Raw genomic sequence first — 16,813 nt, forward strand, 5'->3', positions numbered from 1 at the left:
GATCAGTGCAATATGGTTTGTAGTTAAGCACAAGTCACTGAATTGAGACCAAAATCTGAAGTCAGACAAGGCTGTCCCATTGGCTTATTATAGGTGTGGATTTAGACGACGAAGATGAGGCTCCGACAAATGTGGAGACTTCTTGTAAGTAATGAAAGCATGCAGTTCCGCAGCAGAAGCTTTGTGTGATACCAGCAAGACCAGACTCTTTCTGATTTAACAAACTTACATACAATGTACAAGATATTCCATCCCACATTGATTTAAGAAATAAATTGATAAAATTAGTTTCATATATGTTTTGGTCAAAGAATTTGAGTGCATTTATTAAATGTCCTTTTTGATGAGTTGTTTATAGTTAATGTACTCGTTAGTTTTGGAGACACTTCTCGTATCCTATGGCCTTGCAGAAATGGGGCGTCAATTATTCATCAGAATGCAGTCGAAAGAATCCATTTCACTATCTTAATACACTGAGCTATACAGCTGACCAATCAAGAATGACCTAACTTGGCAATTATGTAATCCAAACAGCAGCTTGTTTCAACCAAATTGTGACAGAATATATGCAAAACATACACGCATCAATCACCAACCAGATTTCTTCAGACAGTTTTATGAGATTACTTCATCAATGACATCCTCTTCAGATGCGGTCATACGTATTCAGTCTGAGGCCCCCAAGCTATTTGCATTCGCCCAGAATGTCATAATCTCACCAACATTTCATCGATGCCAAAAACTGAAGTTGCTGTATCTGCTGGCTGGATGGCAGTAATATAAGCACAATCATGCACAAATACAGTACTCCATTTGCGTCTATGATTCTTTTTGGCTGGCATCTGCAGCAACAGCACGCCCGGCTTGAGATTGAATCATGTATTGTCTCTGCATATCTTTTAGCTTCTCCATTAATTCTTGGAATGACGGTCGGCTTTGTGGTTCACTGAGTTCAACCGAATAAATAATTTGAGAGTTAGCAAAACGTAGATTATGGTAAATCCTTGCGACTCTATGAAATTGGATTAGTGAGCATCAAGCCGATACAAACCTATGCCAGCAGCTCTCGATAATAGAAGTCCACTCTGGTTCAACATCCTTTGGTATCTCTAGCCGTTGGTTCATGAATCCGACAGCTCCAATTACCTGAAAGAAACCTAAATGAATTGGTCACGCATGTAAAAGACATAACACACTCACACCAGACTTGGTCCAATGACGCAATGCCCCCCCTTTTTCTGTAGGCGTGCACCCATCTCCATGCATGCTTTGTAAGTTTTTAAAATTTCAGAAAACAAATTCTTACATTCATTGTTCCATAACAATTATATATGGTCTGGTGTCTGAAACTTTTTTTCTGAAAGATTGAGAATACCTGCATTGAATTGAGATTATCCCAAGGAATCTTGTGTGTAACAAGTTCCCACAGTATCACTCCGAAGCTATATATATCAGCCCTGATCATCTCAAACAAGAAGCAAAATGTTCAGAAATTGAAATGTTTCTCTCACAGTAAATTTAGTTTAGGCCATACTTCTCACTATTCACTTGGGCTACATTTGAATTTGACGGATTTGAATTTGAGATAATGATTTGGAGAAAAGATTTCAAATGACTTCGTGTCAGAAAAATTCAAATCCATCAATGTTCAGAAAAACATAGTTCAGTTTAGAATTATCCAAACAAATCCTTATTAGAGATTTGAAAACCCATCATTTCAAGTCCATATATCCAAATGTAGCCTTAGACATACTTCTCATCTGCAGGTTCATTACGAAGAACTTCAGGAGCCATCCACTGAGGCTGCATACAGAAAGTAAGTAGCTTTTGAGTTTCTATGAATTTGAAGCTCATGGAGAACAAAATGTATCCACATAACCAGTTAGAAGTCTCAGATGGCAGTTAAATACCGTTCCTTTGCCCGATTTAGTGGTCAAGTAAGTTTCATTCTTCAGACGTGAGAGACCAAAGTCACCAACCTGGAGAAAGAGCAAATATTAGCTTTCAAGTGATTGAAAGTATTACGAACATAAAAAGACCAGGAAAATATATATATATATATATGTATAAAATACGCTGCAGGCTAACCTTGACGGTCCAGTTCTTGTCAACAAGGAGATTTGAAGACTTCAAATCACGGTGAATGATAGGCGGATTTAAATGATGAAGATAATTCATACCTCGTGCCTGTATATATATATATAGAGAGAGAGAGAGACAGTTCATCAGAACAACAATGAAACAGTTGTCCAAAAGTTTGTCTCCAAGAAAAGTCAAATGCTAGACACGGAAACGGACTGGTGTAAGGAAAACCATATCGTTACAATTAAAACTAGTTCATACATAAAGGATCACTGAATTTTGATACACTTGGCAACTTACTATATCCAAAGCCATGTGAATACGCCGTCTCCTTTCTAATTTTGTTGTATTCCTTTGTAATAACCGGAATAGACTTCCACTGGATCAAAAAAGAGAGGAATTCAACATCAGTTACCCTGAGAAACTGCTAAAGGGAAGATCCCAGAATAATAACGACAGCTCATGGTAGGACATAAACCTCTTACGAGATTACTTGGGGGACAGAACTATTTATCTAGAAAAAGAAAAAGACAACATGAAGTAAGGCACAACTAGAGAACACACCGTGGAAGAAATTCCGTCACGATGCAAAGACGTTGAGGTGAGGTAACTGCACCCATGAAGAGGAGAATATTTGGATGTCGAAGTCTTTTCATAAGTGAAACCTTCAAAACAACATAAAAACTCTTAAGCATATGCTTATCCACAAACATCCAGTTAGTCAAGTTTTCTTTGTTCTTCTGTGTTCTTTTATCTTTAGTTTGTGTCGGTGAAAAAAGGTTAGGACAAAGGAAAAGATAATGCATCTTCAGACTGTCTAGGACAGTGAGGCCGGCCAAGGATGAAATTTGAACAAAAATCACATTCAGCATGAAACCAATTCATATCAGACAGCATGAACTACAGAACTTAATGACCATTATAATGATCATGCAATTATTTCTGGTCTACTGTAAATGAGTACTTCAAGCAAGCTGCAAACCAAAGCCAGTGCCATGGTGTTGCTTACATGGATCATAGTATCCAGGCTAGAAGCTCGTTCACAAACACATGCAGTTCTACTAAAAGGAAAACAAGTAACAGAGGCAAGATCTACTGAAATGAGAATACATACTGACCTCCTGTCGAAAGGCAAATATCAAATCATCTGAATATTCTTGTTTGGAGAATACCTTGACTGCGACGTCCTGCGGAACAAAGAATTTGTCCTTTCTGTAAGAAAGTTTCCAGAATTAATGCATTATATGATGTAAGAGCATATGTTAGTTTCTTGTTCATAACTTTCAAGTTTGGAGTTCATCATAAAAGCGCGGCAGTAATCATTGCTCAAATTTAGGTATTAACATTGGTCCAAGAAGTACCAGAACATAGTGGCAGTTTGAGCTGCTTCAATGATATAGATCCATTGTGGTAAAATTTTCAGGATTTAAATGGACGGGAATCAACTGAGAGACTAAACTCTCGCATCATATACTAAAATTTTCTACAAGAACTACTTGTATTGTATTAGTTTGGGGGAAATGGAGAGACATTTAAATAGAAGAGCCAAAGAACATACTGATCCATACCACAGAGCATGATATACAGTTCCACAGGAACCTGCACAAAATAAACCAACGAAGTTGTAAGAGGTAATGAAGAGAAGATGGTGACTCTGCTGCTTGTCAAAAAGCAAAGGGAGAGACATTCCACTGTAAACATCAGCCTAAGAAACTCAACTCCACACAAAAACAAGATCCCACATTGCAGACTAATGATCATTATACAGGTCCTTAATATAACAGGAGAAAAATAGCAGCAAAGACAATAATAAACTCTGGTGGTATCTAATTTTATAGTTCTGGACATGCAATTACTAACAAAAATGTTATTAGAATATTTTTAAGTACTTCCAGGGATAACCCCCTCCTTCCCCCCCCCCCCCCCCCACCCCAACCAATATCCAAATATAAAGCAATAAAAAGGAAATGGGTGATAATTAAGAGGCTGTAACTCAAAACCAACCATCTGTAAAACTGAGCGGACTAACCTTGACCAATTTGTTCTCCAATAGTCAAGTCCTCCCATAAGATTTCATAATCCAAGCAGTCACTATCCATATCTACTTTATTAATAGCACTACTGCTGGTACTTCCACAGCTACTAGCACTGCTCGTGCTGTTAACATTCATTGAAGAGGACCAAGAACCTGAAGCCTCATTATTAGCTGTACGATTGGTTTCAGTAATCTGATTTTCTGATCTTAATGTGGCGGAAGCACTCCTTTGCTGCCCCAACTCATTTTCTTGGTCATTCTGTAACCATGGCCAGCCAAAGCGGGAAGACTTTGGTTCTGTTCCATCACGTTCAATTCCTTTCCATGGCCATGTTAAACTTCTCTTGCCGATCCAAGCCTCTGCCTTTGAGCTAAGGATCCTAGAAATCCCAGATTTCCCTTCACTCTCATCACCAGAATCTCGAGATGGTTTACCCGGGGAATTTTCCTCATTGCTAACTGCAGACAACACTCCAAATGGAGAAGGATGTATATCTCCTCTGGGGGTACTAGCTCCACTGGAAGCTGCATCCTCCCGATGCTCCAGCATAGTAGTATCTAAGAAACCATGATCTGAGTGGTGGCTATCCCCACTGCCACCTTCACGATCAAACATATTCTCTGCAGACCTCATTTTCGATTTAACCTTGTTGCTCACTTTAGAAGCCTATTTGAGATTTGGATGAAGTTAGCACATGCCACAAAATTAATAATGATAAACACAGGAAAACTAGGATACCCACCAAATTTGATATTTTCGAGGCAATTGCTGCTTGTAGAGGCTGCTGATGATCAAGTCCAGGTTTGCCTGTAGCCGTGGTTCTGGGCTTGCTAAAACTTGAATCAGTTTCCAAGTCCCTCCTTTCCGACATTACTGTATCTGCTTCTTTGAAAGGTCTAGAATCACGTGACATGCATATAATTCCAATTAAAGTACCATCATCATCATAGAAAGGGGTATTAGTTGCCACAATCACAAACCTATCTCCTCTCTTATTTTTAACTGGAAACTGCCCAGTCCAACTTTCACCCATTGTCACACGATACACAATGTCACTAGCCACAGAAAAGTCTCGAGGATCTGTTAGTAGCTCAATGCCGTTCTGCCCTAGAGCCTCTTCGGATGGATATCCATAAAGATTTTCAGCACTTCTATTCCTGCACCAAATAAAACTTATGTTATACTGAGAAGACTGCAAAAGATTATTAGAAATTTCAAATTTACTTATAACAATCGAAGTTCACAAACGACCCCAATAACTTACACTCATAATCTCACGAGATTGATCATTATTATCCAGGCATTTGAACTATATACAACTAGGTATCAATCTCTTAGCCTTTGAAAGTTAAATGTATTAACAACATGCTTCCACAAGTTCAATATCATCAGTAAACAGTCATAACCAGAAACTACAAATTTACCTAATACGAAAATACTAAGAAAATGGATCAAAAATCAGTAATTGTCCAAAAGTGGAAAGTACAATTCAGTTCACCTAACTAACCAGTAAATGATCCGACAATTAAGATCAAGTATATGCACTGATTGCCCCATTGACTGCAAGATGTTCAAATACTGCTTATCCGTAAGCTTAACAGCCGCAGGTCCCCCACCGCCACTCCAAGAGTCCCGGTTACGACTCTCCCTCTGCAACGGTGATGAATGCCGAAATGACGCCGAGCCCGTCTTCCACGCCGCCGCTGAGCTACCATCTCCACCGGCTGCCCGCCGCCGTGGTGCCCGCTGTGGGGAGATGGAGTGGGACCTCTGCTTCTGACGACGATCAGCAGCCATAATTTCAGCTGTGGATGAAGTGATGAGCTTAGACATCTCTTGCTTCAAGTGGGCATGGCTTAATTCTAATTCTTGAATCTTCTTCAGCAACTCCTCAGCTGGCGGCGCCGCTGCCGGAGGTGGCGGAGCTGATTCTGCTGTCCTATTCTCCATAGTAACACAAAAAGTTTAAACCCTTCAAAAATCAAATCTTGAAAATAAAAAAAATCTCAACCGGCGAGGCTGTTCTCCAAATAATATCAAAATTCATGAAACCCCCTTCAAAAATCAAAACTTCTTGAAACCCTTCCGACAAACTCAGTCTTGAAATTCAAGAAAACTCAACGAATACCATTTGTCCTCTTCCTTCTCTCCCTGTGTTTATACCTCGAGCATGGATCTATGACTAAGATCACCAATGTCTAACCTTTTTCTAGAAACAATTCTTATTCTTCATTGTGATACAAGAAGTATATGCTTGTGTTGATCATCTTTGCTAGTGTGTAATCAAAATCAACGACCTCAGAGAGTTCCAAGAACCACAATTTTCAGCTTTTTCCTCCCTCTTTATCTCCCTCACTCAACCTCCTCAGCAAGCTCTTCTCCTCTCTCTCTCTCTCTCTCTCTCTCTCTCTCTTAAAACATCTTACTTTCTCTCTCTACAATGTCTTGCTTTCTGTAAGCTCAGGCTTAAGGGCGGTTCTTGGTTTAGTTATAACATATATATACGTTTTTGACCGCCAAATTTAAATCCCATCCTCGAAATTGGAGAGTGTAACACACGAGTTCTAACAGCCAATCATATATCGATAAATTGAGAGTATCAGAGACGTCGATGACACGAGTATTCTAGAGCGTGAGGCATCAATGTTGTTCAGCAGCTTTTGTCTTTTTAAAAAGGCATTAAACAAGAAACAACTAACTCCAATCCACTTTTTAATTTCTCCCCACTTCCAAATTGCTTCAATTATGCGATACCCTTTTTTTTTTTTTCAAATATATATATATATATAGATATATGTGTATATTCCTTCCCATAAATTAAATACTTTTTTTTTTAAAAGAAAATATCTGCTTAATGGTAATTATTCTTTCTCAAAATATCTTTCCACTTGAATGAACAATATATCCATTCTATGTTGGATATAATATACTTAATTCATTGTTGATTGAAATGGTTTGTAATTCGATTAATATTTTGTAATATATTATCTGTTTTGATTTTATATGTGTTATGCAAATTTTGTTCTTAAAGATGTTTTGTAGGGAAATGATGACCTAAATCTTACAAGTCAGTCAAATTTCTCGTCCATTAAATTATAACAAAAAAGAAATGTTTTTGCCATTATCAATCTCATGTTATTTAGTGTGGAAATTGACCAAATGAAGAGATAGAGAGTAGAAGGTGTTGCAATTTGGAGATAAGAATGGACATAGAGCAAGTTTTGGGGCTGACTTCAAATCACCTGAGCGACGGCCTAATCAAATTATATATGTACAACTCTATTTCTTTATTTTCCACCTTATTTTTACATAATTTCTAATATATGAATATCTTATTTTTATTTTATTGCATAAGGCCACAACTAATTGTTTATCTATAAATTAATGGGGAAAATTTGTTTCTTTTTCAATGTATGTGAAATTCTGACAAAGAAATGTGATAAGAGCAGCCCCACCCAATATATAAATAAGAATGATATTAATTAATGTGGAGTAATTACACAGTCTTAATCACTACTTTTTGATAATTAAGTGACATTTAATTATGAACAACTATATATCTTTGATCTATGGTAAGTAATTATAAACCCCAAATTTAAAATTTGTATATTTAGTTTTAGCTATGTGCCATATTTATATTCAGCACAAACTATAAATAATTATACCAAAATTATTTTAGTCTCCCAACCATGATTTTTTTTTTTGGTATTTTATTGTTTTAATTATGAACCATTTTCTGAAACCTATTTCTGTCAAATGAGTTAAGCATTCATAGGGAAGCAATTTTAGCTAATATATTCCATTAGGAATTTTAGGGAAATTGCATTTTTCAGCAAAATTCATTTCCTTAGGGCAACCCCTCTTTTTCCCTTCATTCCTAAGAATCCTATGTCTTATCTCTTCATCATTTCATCATACACAACAAATAATTAATTGTCTTAATTCTTCTCCTTCTTATTCTTAATTTCCTCAATCTTCCTTTCTTCTTAATTAATCCTTTATTCCTCTTCTTTTTTGTTTGTTGCAGCATCCAATTTAATATAAATAGTTCACAAAATGTATATATTAAATGAAATAAAAGATTCCAACATGTCTATTTCTTTCCATATATATATGTTAAGCATTTTGCGTCCCGTTTGTCTAACAAACTAATAACAACAAATAAACCTCGTATCGAATGAATTTAATGTAATTATCTGATATTTTCACATCCAATTACGCATATATATATATATATATATGTATAAAGAGGGTTTGTATTTAAATTTGGGTGGAAAGCATAGCATGAATAAAGAGAGTGCTCTCAAACAATTATTACAATGTGTGATAGAGACATCAAAAGGAAATAAAATAGTAGTGATTAAGAGGCTTCCATTCAAAATCTTACCATAAATAAGATTTTACTTTTCTTCCAATTTTCCCAAACACATCTTTATCTCCATTCTGATCCCTCTTCTTCTTCTTCTTCTTTTCTTTTTTTTCTTTTAATAAATAATATTATCAAGAACGGTCAACCATGCAAACATAATAATCATCAATTTCCACCTAAACTCAAATATTTTCTTCCCTGTTTTTATATAGTGAGCTAAAGTGGGGTGGGTGGTTGAAGAAGTTATGAGTTTAGAAATTTCAAGAACATATTATATATAATAAAAAAAAGTTAATTACACTTACATCCTTTGAAAAATATAAAATTATATTTTATCCTAAAGAAGTTTTAAAATTATATATTTACACCCCCAATGAAAATGTACTATTTATACCTAACACTCTTTCATTATTGTTTGGACGAAAAATACCAATATTAACTAAAAGATTTTATAAAATTTTTAATTTTACTGCTCATTTAACTTCTTCATATAATAATAGGGTAAACTACACTTTGCCCCGCAAAACTATTCCTGATGTAACTTTTACTCCTTAAATTAATAAATGTAAACTTAACCTCTTGGTTGGATACAAATGTCCTTCATGCTTCTAATAAATTTATTATTCTCAATATATTTAGTATTTATACATTAAATCATCACCGAATTATTTTTATTAATAAGAAAAGAATTTAAATTAAAAATAGAGTATAAATTAATATATATAATATATATACATAAATATAATATAACCAACAAATCATATATGCATTCTAAAACAAATTAACAAATATATTGCTTAACTAAAAGTTAAATATTTTTAGAAAAAAATGAATAAAAGAATAAATAGTCACTCACTTGATTTTATTAACCAAGTAATAAAATATTTTCATGATTTTTTCTATTTTTTCTACTCATTCATTACTTAACTTTCAGTCTATAAAATATAATAAAATTCAAACTATTTAATTCACTAATTATATTTTACTTTATAATAATTAAAAAGTTCTTTTCTCAATTAAGAAAATTTTTATTAAATTTAAAATGCAAAATTATTAGGAAAAGAGATTCTTTGAACAATATTTATATAATATAGGACAATATTGTCCAAAAATTTAATTATAGGTTGTAAGTATTATATTTGTTAGTTTAGGGAATCATGTTATATCAAGAATAGTTCAGGGGGCAAATTGTATTTTACCCTATTGATGCCCCTTAAAAATTTGTTAGGCCAAGTCCACCAGCACGGCGGATAAAACCCACCAGCAGGACAGATTAATAGCCCATTAGTAGGGAGGAAAGGCCCACAGCTCTACTTGCTATTTTATTAAACAGGCAGGCCCAAGAAACAAGATCATTCCAGTAGGAGACGTCACCATACAGCTGGGAGGACACGTCATATATCTTGTCAACACATTTGTGTACATCACTCTAAAATATCTTCAGGTGGTTATAAGTAAATCGGGCATAAATGAGCTGGAAAGTTTGTAAATAACTAATTCCTGAAATTGTAGACAAATTTGGCTGGTTTTAGTCCAACTCACGTATCTCAACCAATATTTATCCAAATTTACAACGGTTTGTTTCGAATCAAAGCCAAGTAGAAAAGATTTTCAATGTTGTACGACACTCAACAATTACCTCATATCCAACTCAGTGCAACCCTATAAATAGAGGCCTTATGCAGATTTTCTAAGACACGATAACAGCATTCCATACTCTCAAACTCTCACTTTCTCTCATTATTTCTCTTGGATTTTGAGCTATTTTAACCTTACATTTTGTACTCCACAAGAAAATATACACCTTATCAATATTCTATACCATTATTCTCACTTTATTTCAATATTTCCCTTTTTATTTATCATAAGTTGTTACTGACTTAAGCAACGAAGTGCTAATCTCTATTTTACAGGGTTAGTCCTTCGATAATTTTAGATTATCCTTTGACATCTTATGGTGTAATCGAATTTATGGTAAGCATCACCTATGATATATAATATTGTACTTATAAGGAGAAAAATAAAATAATAGTAACCTCTCTCTCTCTCTCTGTATATATATATATATTATATTTATCCCCTTATAAGTATAAAAATATACATAAAAATATTAAATAAAAGACAGAATTTAAAATTGATGTAATATTGTTGGTTGGCGATAGCATTTTTGTTGTTCAAACCCCAGTTGAAGGAGAATAGATGTAAACGAAAAATTTTCAAAAGCTGTAAGTATAATTTTAAAATTTTTTCATAAAAAAGTATAGTTTTATATTTAAAAAAGAGTCTATATATAATTGAACCTAAACAAAATGTGTATTGTATTTCAATTTTCTATTATCAGTTGTGAGTTGACTTTTGTGTTAAGGTAAGTGGTGTGATTATATTTAGGGTCAAATTGGTGAGGGTAGGTTTGGTCAGGGTATCTACACCTACAACTATAATCAATTGGACCATAATTTTGAGCTTATCTTCAACAAAAGATCCACTTTAGCAGTTCTCAAAATCTGGAAATTATGGTGCAGTGCTTCTATCTTTATTGTTCAATCTTATTTGCAAGAAATTTTTTGTGCCAACCGAGTTTTTTTGTGCTTCTATCCAGAACGTTACAATCATCAGATACAGAGGAAACCCAGAGGAGCAGGCAATTGCTGTTAAGGGATCTCAAAAGCAGTTAATTATTTTCTGGGGAAAATAATATGGTAGCTATATATTTATGAAAAGTGAAGGTGTATATTTCAAAATATATCAACAAGAACACCCATTTTCGGATATCAAGATCAGCCCTAGTTTACAACAACAATGCTCAGTACTGGATTATTATCAGCAAATACCCGTTACAAGACTTGCCTGCAGGCCGTCTGCCAAAAGTGTCTCAGAAGCAACAAATCTAGCATTCTTCTCCGTTAGAATATACATACATACATATTTGTAGAAAAGAGTGAGTTATGTCCAGATCAGCCAATATTCATCAAACCTCTATGCTGCACGGGCAGATCAAGTACGATAAGGAAATAACATCTTTCTGATTCTCTGATATATTGTACTTCTCCTTTCATAAGCTTCAAAATTCTTCGGCACATGCTTAGTCCTAGGCCTTCCTGAGTCGCCCATCGACTGCTGTGAAACATGTCTTGGACCAGTTCAGGTGGAAGACCTTCACCCGGGCACACAATCCTGTTATATAGGCAAAAAGAAAATATTAAGGTAATTGATATTAGACTATTAGTAAATGTAAGGAGTCTCAAGGTTGAGGAACAAAGAAGGTGGTACAACAATATCAGTCAACAACTATAATGCAGCAGAAGGACCAAATTAAATCTGAAATTTCAGACTTTAAACAGCTTCAAGGATGAGATACCCAACTACTTAATTTAAACTTATCGCATTCTTGAAGATCAATTTTGCAATTAATTAGCCTGCTATAAGCATTGTGTGTGGGTTGGGATGGGTTTTGAGCACGTGCGCGGGGGGGGGGGGGGGGTTGAAGGAAAAGAAAACTTCATCATGTTACTTATATTTAACTTTAATTAATATCAATAACTGATTTGTAATTTATTTGAAAGAAACAAATTCATGCTATTCCATATGCATATCCACCACTGTGCATATAGAGCTTTGAGGTTTTATATATATGAAAAAGATGCTATCTTTTACATTTTTAGTGTGTGTTGAAAGCCAGCACAGTAAACACCAACGGCATGTTCATGAAATAGATAAGAAAAATCCAAATGCTTGATGCCTAACACTTGGAATAGCAACCTGAAAATATTGTTACCTAAACTCGATGTGCACGATGGTCACTCCTTCAGAAACTTCCTTTAAACTTGGTCTGAGTTGAATTTCTACCCAACCTTCTGGAGGAGGTGCACAACGGACCATGCTCAGTAGGAAATCAGCCAAGACCTGCTGAATTCTAACTTGATCACCATAGACCGCCAGTGTCTTGACTTCCTCCGGTATGTCTCGGATCAACTGCAGGCCTCTTTCTCTCAGCAATAACATTACTTGGCTAACCACAGCGTCAATAACACTCCCAAGTACAAATTCTACCATCTCGAGCTCTAATGATCTATCAAATAATGACCTTAAAGCGGATCAGGTGATAAAAATGTAAAACAAGGTACCAGCATAACAAGAAAAAAGTCCATTAGTAACAGAACAACAATTCTCCATCTTCTTCCATAAGGTTTTGTAACAACCACACAGAAACTTCAGTTAATTGTAATTAATCCAAGGTTAAGAGAATTTGGCTTTTCTACCATATTTACCTAGTGATGTTCAAATTACGATAAATTGCATTCCAAAGTTCAAAGAAGACATACCCATCCTCAATGCTTTCCAGATCAACATCCTTCATAATCTTTAAAATCTGCTTCTCACAAGCAGCACTGGTCTCAAGAAACTGCTTTTGATCTTCTGTCAAATTTGTGGCTTCCAAGAGTGAATTGGTGAAACGTATACCACTTAATGGGTTCTTTATTTCCTGACAAATATAAGCCAGCTCTTTCATCTTCGAAAGACACTTCTTTTCCTGTTGCCTCTGGACTATCAGAGCCTGCTGCAATTCAGGGCTTGCAATCTGCAAGAAGCAAAAGGCACCAATTATCTGCCCATCTATATTTACCCTCTTGTTTGCTGTCAGGAGAGCTTGCACGTATTTCCCACTTCTGTCGAAAAAGGAAAACGGGAACTTGTCAGTATCCTGGCCTCCAATTGCATTGTGCAAGGCAATCATAAATTTTGTCATGGCATCTGGGCCCTTGAGCTGACAGCAACTTCCAAAGATCTCCCCAACTAACATCTTCCCAATCATGTCCACTCTACTCCAGCCAGTGAGCTTTTCCATAGCCGTGTTCCACTCAGAGCAACAGGCATTTTCATCCGAAGCAAATATAGGTGGAATAAGAGGATTGGGACTGTGTACAATAGCCTTGTAATCACTTTTAATGTGGATGTACTTGTCCATTACCACTTTCTGGCCAGTAATGTCCTGACCAACAAAGCATACACCAACTATATTGTTTGTATAGTCCTTGCTAGAGCAAGCATTGACCTCCAAGAATACATCTTTTCTGTGATGTTCGGTGCCAAATGTCCTCAACCTCAATTCTACATTCTTATCTTCCTCACCTGTATTAAACATTCTACTTTCTATAAGCTTATCAGGAAATGAACTAATAACAGTGCAAAATTACTTGGATAACATCAGCAAAATAATATGCTATCTTCAGCAGAAGAATTGGGTTTACACTTTATGAAAAAAAACATACAAAGAGGCAATATAACTTAGATAGAGGAGAGGCACCTCTTAAAGCATTAAATAGAAGCTTGTCAGCAAGTTCTTCTGATTGTTTGTGAACAATATCACGAACCAATGACTTTCCCATTGCTTCTTCTACAGAGAGTCCAGTTAATTCCGCAACTTTTGCATTCCACCCATTTATGCGGCCTTCAACATCTACGGCGAATATAGGAGCTGTTGCGGTCTCTATCAGCCTAACCATTTCTTTTGCAACAGAACTCAGTTCTTCCATTCCTTGTAACTCCAAGTCCCCAATCGGGGCATGTACTACTGCCTTAGAGTTGCTTCCATCAGCATCTCGAAATGAATCTCTCAAAATTAGCTGCAATGAGTGAATTGCATCCATTTCTGCATTCTCCCATGGCAAACTCCTGCTCTTGACCACTTCCAGAAATGCCTTAAATGAAGAACGGGGATGCATCCGTTGGCCATCATCTTTGTCCTCTGGATGATGCTTTGCGCCACCCCATTTGATCTCTTTTGCTGTGTGGGAACGGAACCAGAACAAAAAATCTCTTGAAGTGATATATGCAACAGCCATTCCACAAACAGCATCACCTAGAGAGGCTGCCCCAGGATACCCAGCATCAGCTAGACTATCGGTACTCAAACCTGTTGAATCTCCATGGAATGCCAGCAACCATTCCACAATATCCTTGATCTGCGCCTCAGTAGGTGTGACACCAAGAGGATAATATTTCCCCTGGTAGTACAGAGCGGCCCCATCACATTTCACTAGGTCCATGATACTAGGGCTCTGTGTAACAATCCCAGTAGGAGAGTCCCGAAGCAACATATCGCACAACAGCGTTTGTGTCCTTAGAACACGTTTCTCCGACAATTGTGATGCCAACTGTAATTCCATATTCAGTTGAAGCCCAAATGCCTGCATCAGGAATTCACAAGCATAACGAAGCGGGAAGGGAATGTATCGCGCAGATGTGTGATGGCCAACAACCAAGCCCCATAGCATTGAATGTCTTCCTTTAATACCATCTTCATCATTTCCATTAATGATAACGGCCAATGTCAGTGAGGCAATAGACCCCATATTTGCCATGTACTGGGCGTGGCAACCATGAGGAGCCCTAAGCGTGGAACCAACCAAACACAAGGGTTGTGTTAGTGCTTCATCCTGGACGATCTTAACAGTAGTGGCATGACAATCCACAATCATCCTAACCCTGTTCTGCTTAAACAAAAACCTTGAGGCCTGTGGAATATCTGTGGCAGGATAATGCAAACCAATGTACGGCTCTAAATCTGCTCTCTTGCTCTCTGCCACAACCTCACCATGCTCATCCTCATGAAACTTATAAACCATAACCCGATCGTACCCTGTGAGCTCCCTGACACTCTCAACTACAGTATCACACAAAAGCTTAATATCGCCACCAGGAAGTGACTGCAGATGGGAAATGGCTCTCACTGCGAGCTTCTGCGACTGGACAGCACCCGCGATAGAAAGTGCGGGGTCCTCAGTCCTCGCAGGCTCTAAATCAATTACAATCCCCACATCTATCCTATGCAAAATTGCATAAAAGGGCTTTCCCGAATTCTTCGAATGAATCCAAATAGGATTCAACAGTGTAATCTCCCTTGCTCCAAAAGCCCTCTCGAGCAACACAGAGCTGGAGGGTGTGAAAAGGGTCCTGACATCAGTCCCAATTGTCAAAATTTCCGGCCTTTCAAGGCTTGGGACGGACTGAGGCGTCAAGCCCAGCATTTCGCGGGCGTTTTCTGAATACCCAATTACCCGAAAATTCACCTCGTCGACGGCTATCATGCAACCAAAAGGTTGAATATGGCCGCCGCGCTGCATTTTCGACAGATATGCAGTGATCTGCTGCTCAGGAACAGATTCATTAGTGGTCCTAACACTTTGTGAATAATCAAAGGATTTACCAGACTCACCGGATCGCTCGAAAACCGCATGAAGTCGAGCATCTACAGTGAATTGTGCCACAGCCTTGCTCATAGAATCCCCGCCTCTGTTCATGCTTGGACTATTATTAACGTTGCTATTATGATGAGGGGATGTACCTGAAGACTGAGCTTGAGATAAAGCTCGAGAATTTTGATGATTATTCCCATGTGTTCCTCTCCTCCCTGAAGCAGTCATATTGGTCAAAGTTGAAACAACTTGGTACTAACTTCACTTGAACTCCAACTCCGCGAGAAAATTTCTCAGATACTCCGACGAATTACGGGGTAGTATGTCCAGAGGGGAAATTTTGGGAACAGGGGCTATCTGAATGTGTTGCTCATTTCATCATAAACTTGGTCCGTAGTCCACTTTTACTCGAATGAACCGAGTGGGATTTTGAAGAATTTGGTGACTGGAATTCTTGGTAACAGATCATTTACGTGGTTTTAAGGATTTCGAGATTTGATACGGAGTGGGTTTTTTAATTATTGCTTTGCTTCTTGGACTTGGAGGATGTTGTAGTAAAAGTGGGATTTCTTTGAGTTGTTCTGCTTTAGGTTGGAAAGTCCTTTCAATTTGGGGGACATCACTACCCAATATTCATCAACCCTTGCTATTATATTTTAATTTCAAGAAATCAAATTAAAAAATAATTATATATATATATTAAACAAATTCAAAAGAGAAGAAAATTGAAAACACCAAATGTATTTTGAAATAATAATTCATCCAAAATTCAAGTTAAAATAATTATCTTAATTTTCAGGATAAATATGTATTTAGAAGTTTAATTTTTGAAGGGTTTAATAGCAAAAGTATAAAAAGCAATTATTTGAATATAATAATGTTAATTATTGATAAAAAAGAAGAATAGTTTTTATTATTAGGAAAAAATAATAGTACAAAACTATTTTTGATATTTTCTGAGTTGGAAAATAGTTGTGGATATGGATTGAGGTCAAATATTTGACAACAGAAGAACTCAAGTATCTGATTGGCTAAATCTTTGTGTTGGGGGACAGTGGCCACGTGCCAATTCCAACATTCACAACTTTATTATTTTCTTTTTACTTGCAAAACAAAAACGAAAAACAAAT

The 16,813-nt window shown here is 36.5% G+C and overlaps 2 protein-coding genes across 3 annotated transcripts; both read right to left on the reverse strand.

The window, feature by feature from the left end:
- Positions 1-404: 404 nt before the first annotated feature.
- Positions 405-6,596, reverse strand: LOC105156839 (uncharacterized). 2 transcript variants are annotated; one of them, XM_011073074.3, is made up of 13 exons: positions 5,626-6,596; positions 4,861-5,275; positions 4,112-4,784; positions 3,641-3,681; positions 3,201-3,269; positions 2,647-2,747; positions 2,383-2,461; positions 2,089-2,187; positions 1,911-1,979; positions 1,754-1,803; positions 1,376-1,457; positions 1,052-1,146; positions 405-946 (listed from the first exon to the last, which is right to left on the reverse strand). In XM_011073074.3, the coding sequence occupies exons 1-13, from the start codon at positions 6,066-6,068 to the stop codon at positions 820-822; spliced, it is 2,343 nt and encodes a 780-aa protein (XP_011071376.1). In that variant the 5' UTR covers positions 6,069-6,596; the 3' UTR covers positions 405-819. The 2 variants fall into 2 exon arrangements, with proteins under 2 accessions (XP_011071376.1, XP_088734885.1); XM_088878759.1 differs by having other exon boundaries at positions 5,617-6,596.
- A 4,601-nt stretch (positions 6,597-11,197) lies between these two features.
- On the reverse strand, positions 11,198-16,295 carry LOC105156840 (phytochrome B). Its single transcript, XM_011073075.3, has 4 exons — positions 13,793-16,295; positions 12,810-13,617; positions 12,263-12,556; positions 11,198-11,661 (listed from the first exon to the last, which is right to left on the reverse strand). Exons 1-4 carry the CDS (start codon positions 15,909-15,911, stop codon positions 11,442-11,444), a joined length of 3,441 nt encoding a protein of 1,146 aa, XP_011071377.1. The 5' UTR covers positions 15,912-16,295; the 3' UTR covers positions 11,198-11,441.
- Positions 16,296-16,813: the final 518 nt, after the last annotated feature.

The sequence above is a fragment of the Sesamum indicum genome, linkage group LG3 (genome assembly GCF_026168435.1).
Source record: "Sesamum indicum cultivar Baizhima isolate 11 linkage group LG3, ASM2616843v1, whole genome shotgun sequence".
Taxonomy (NCBI): domain Eukaryota; kingdom Viridiplantae; phylum Streptophyta; class Magnoliopsida; order Lamiales; family Pedaliaceae; genus Sesamum; species Sesamum indicum.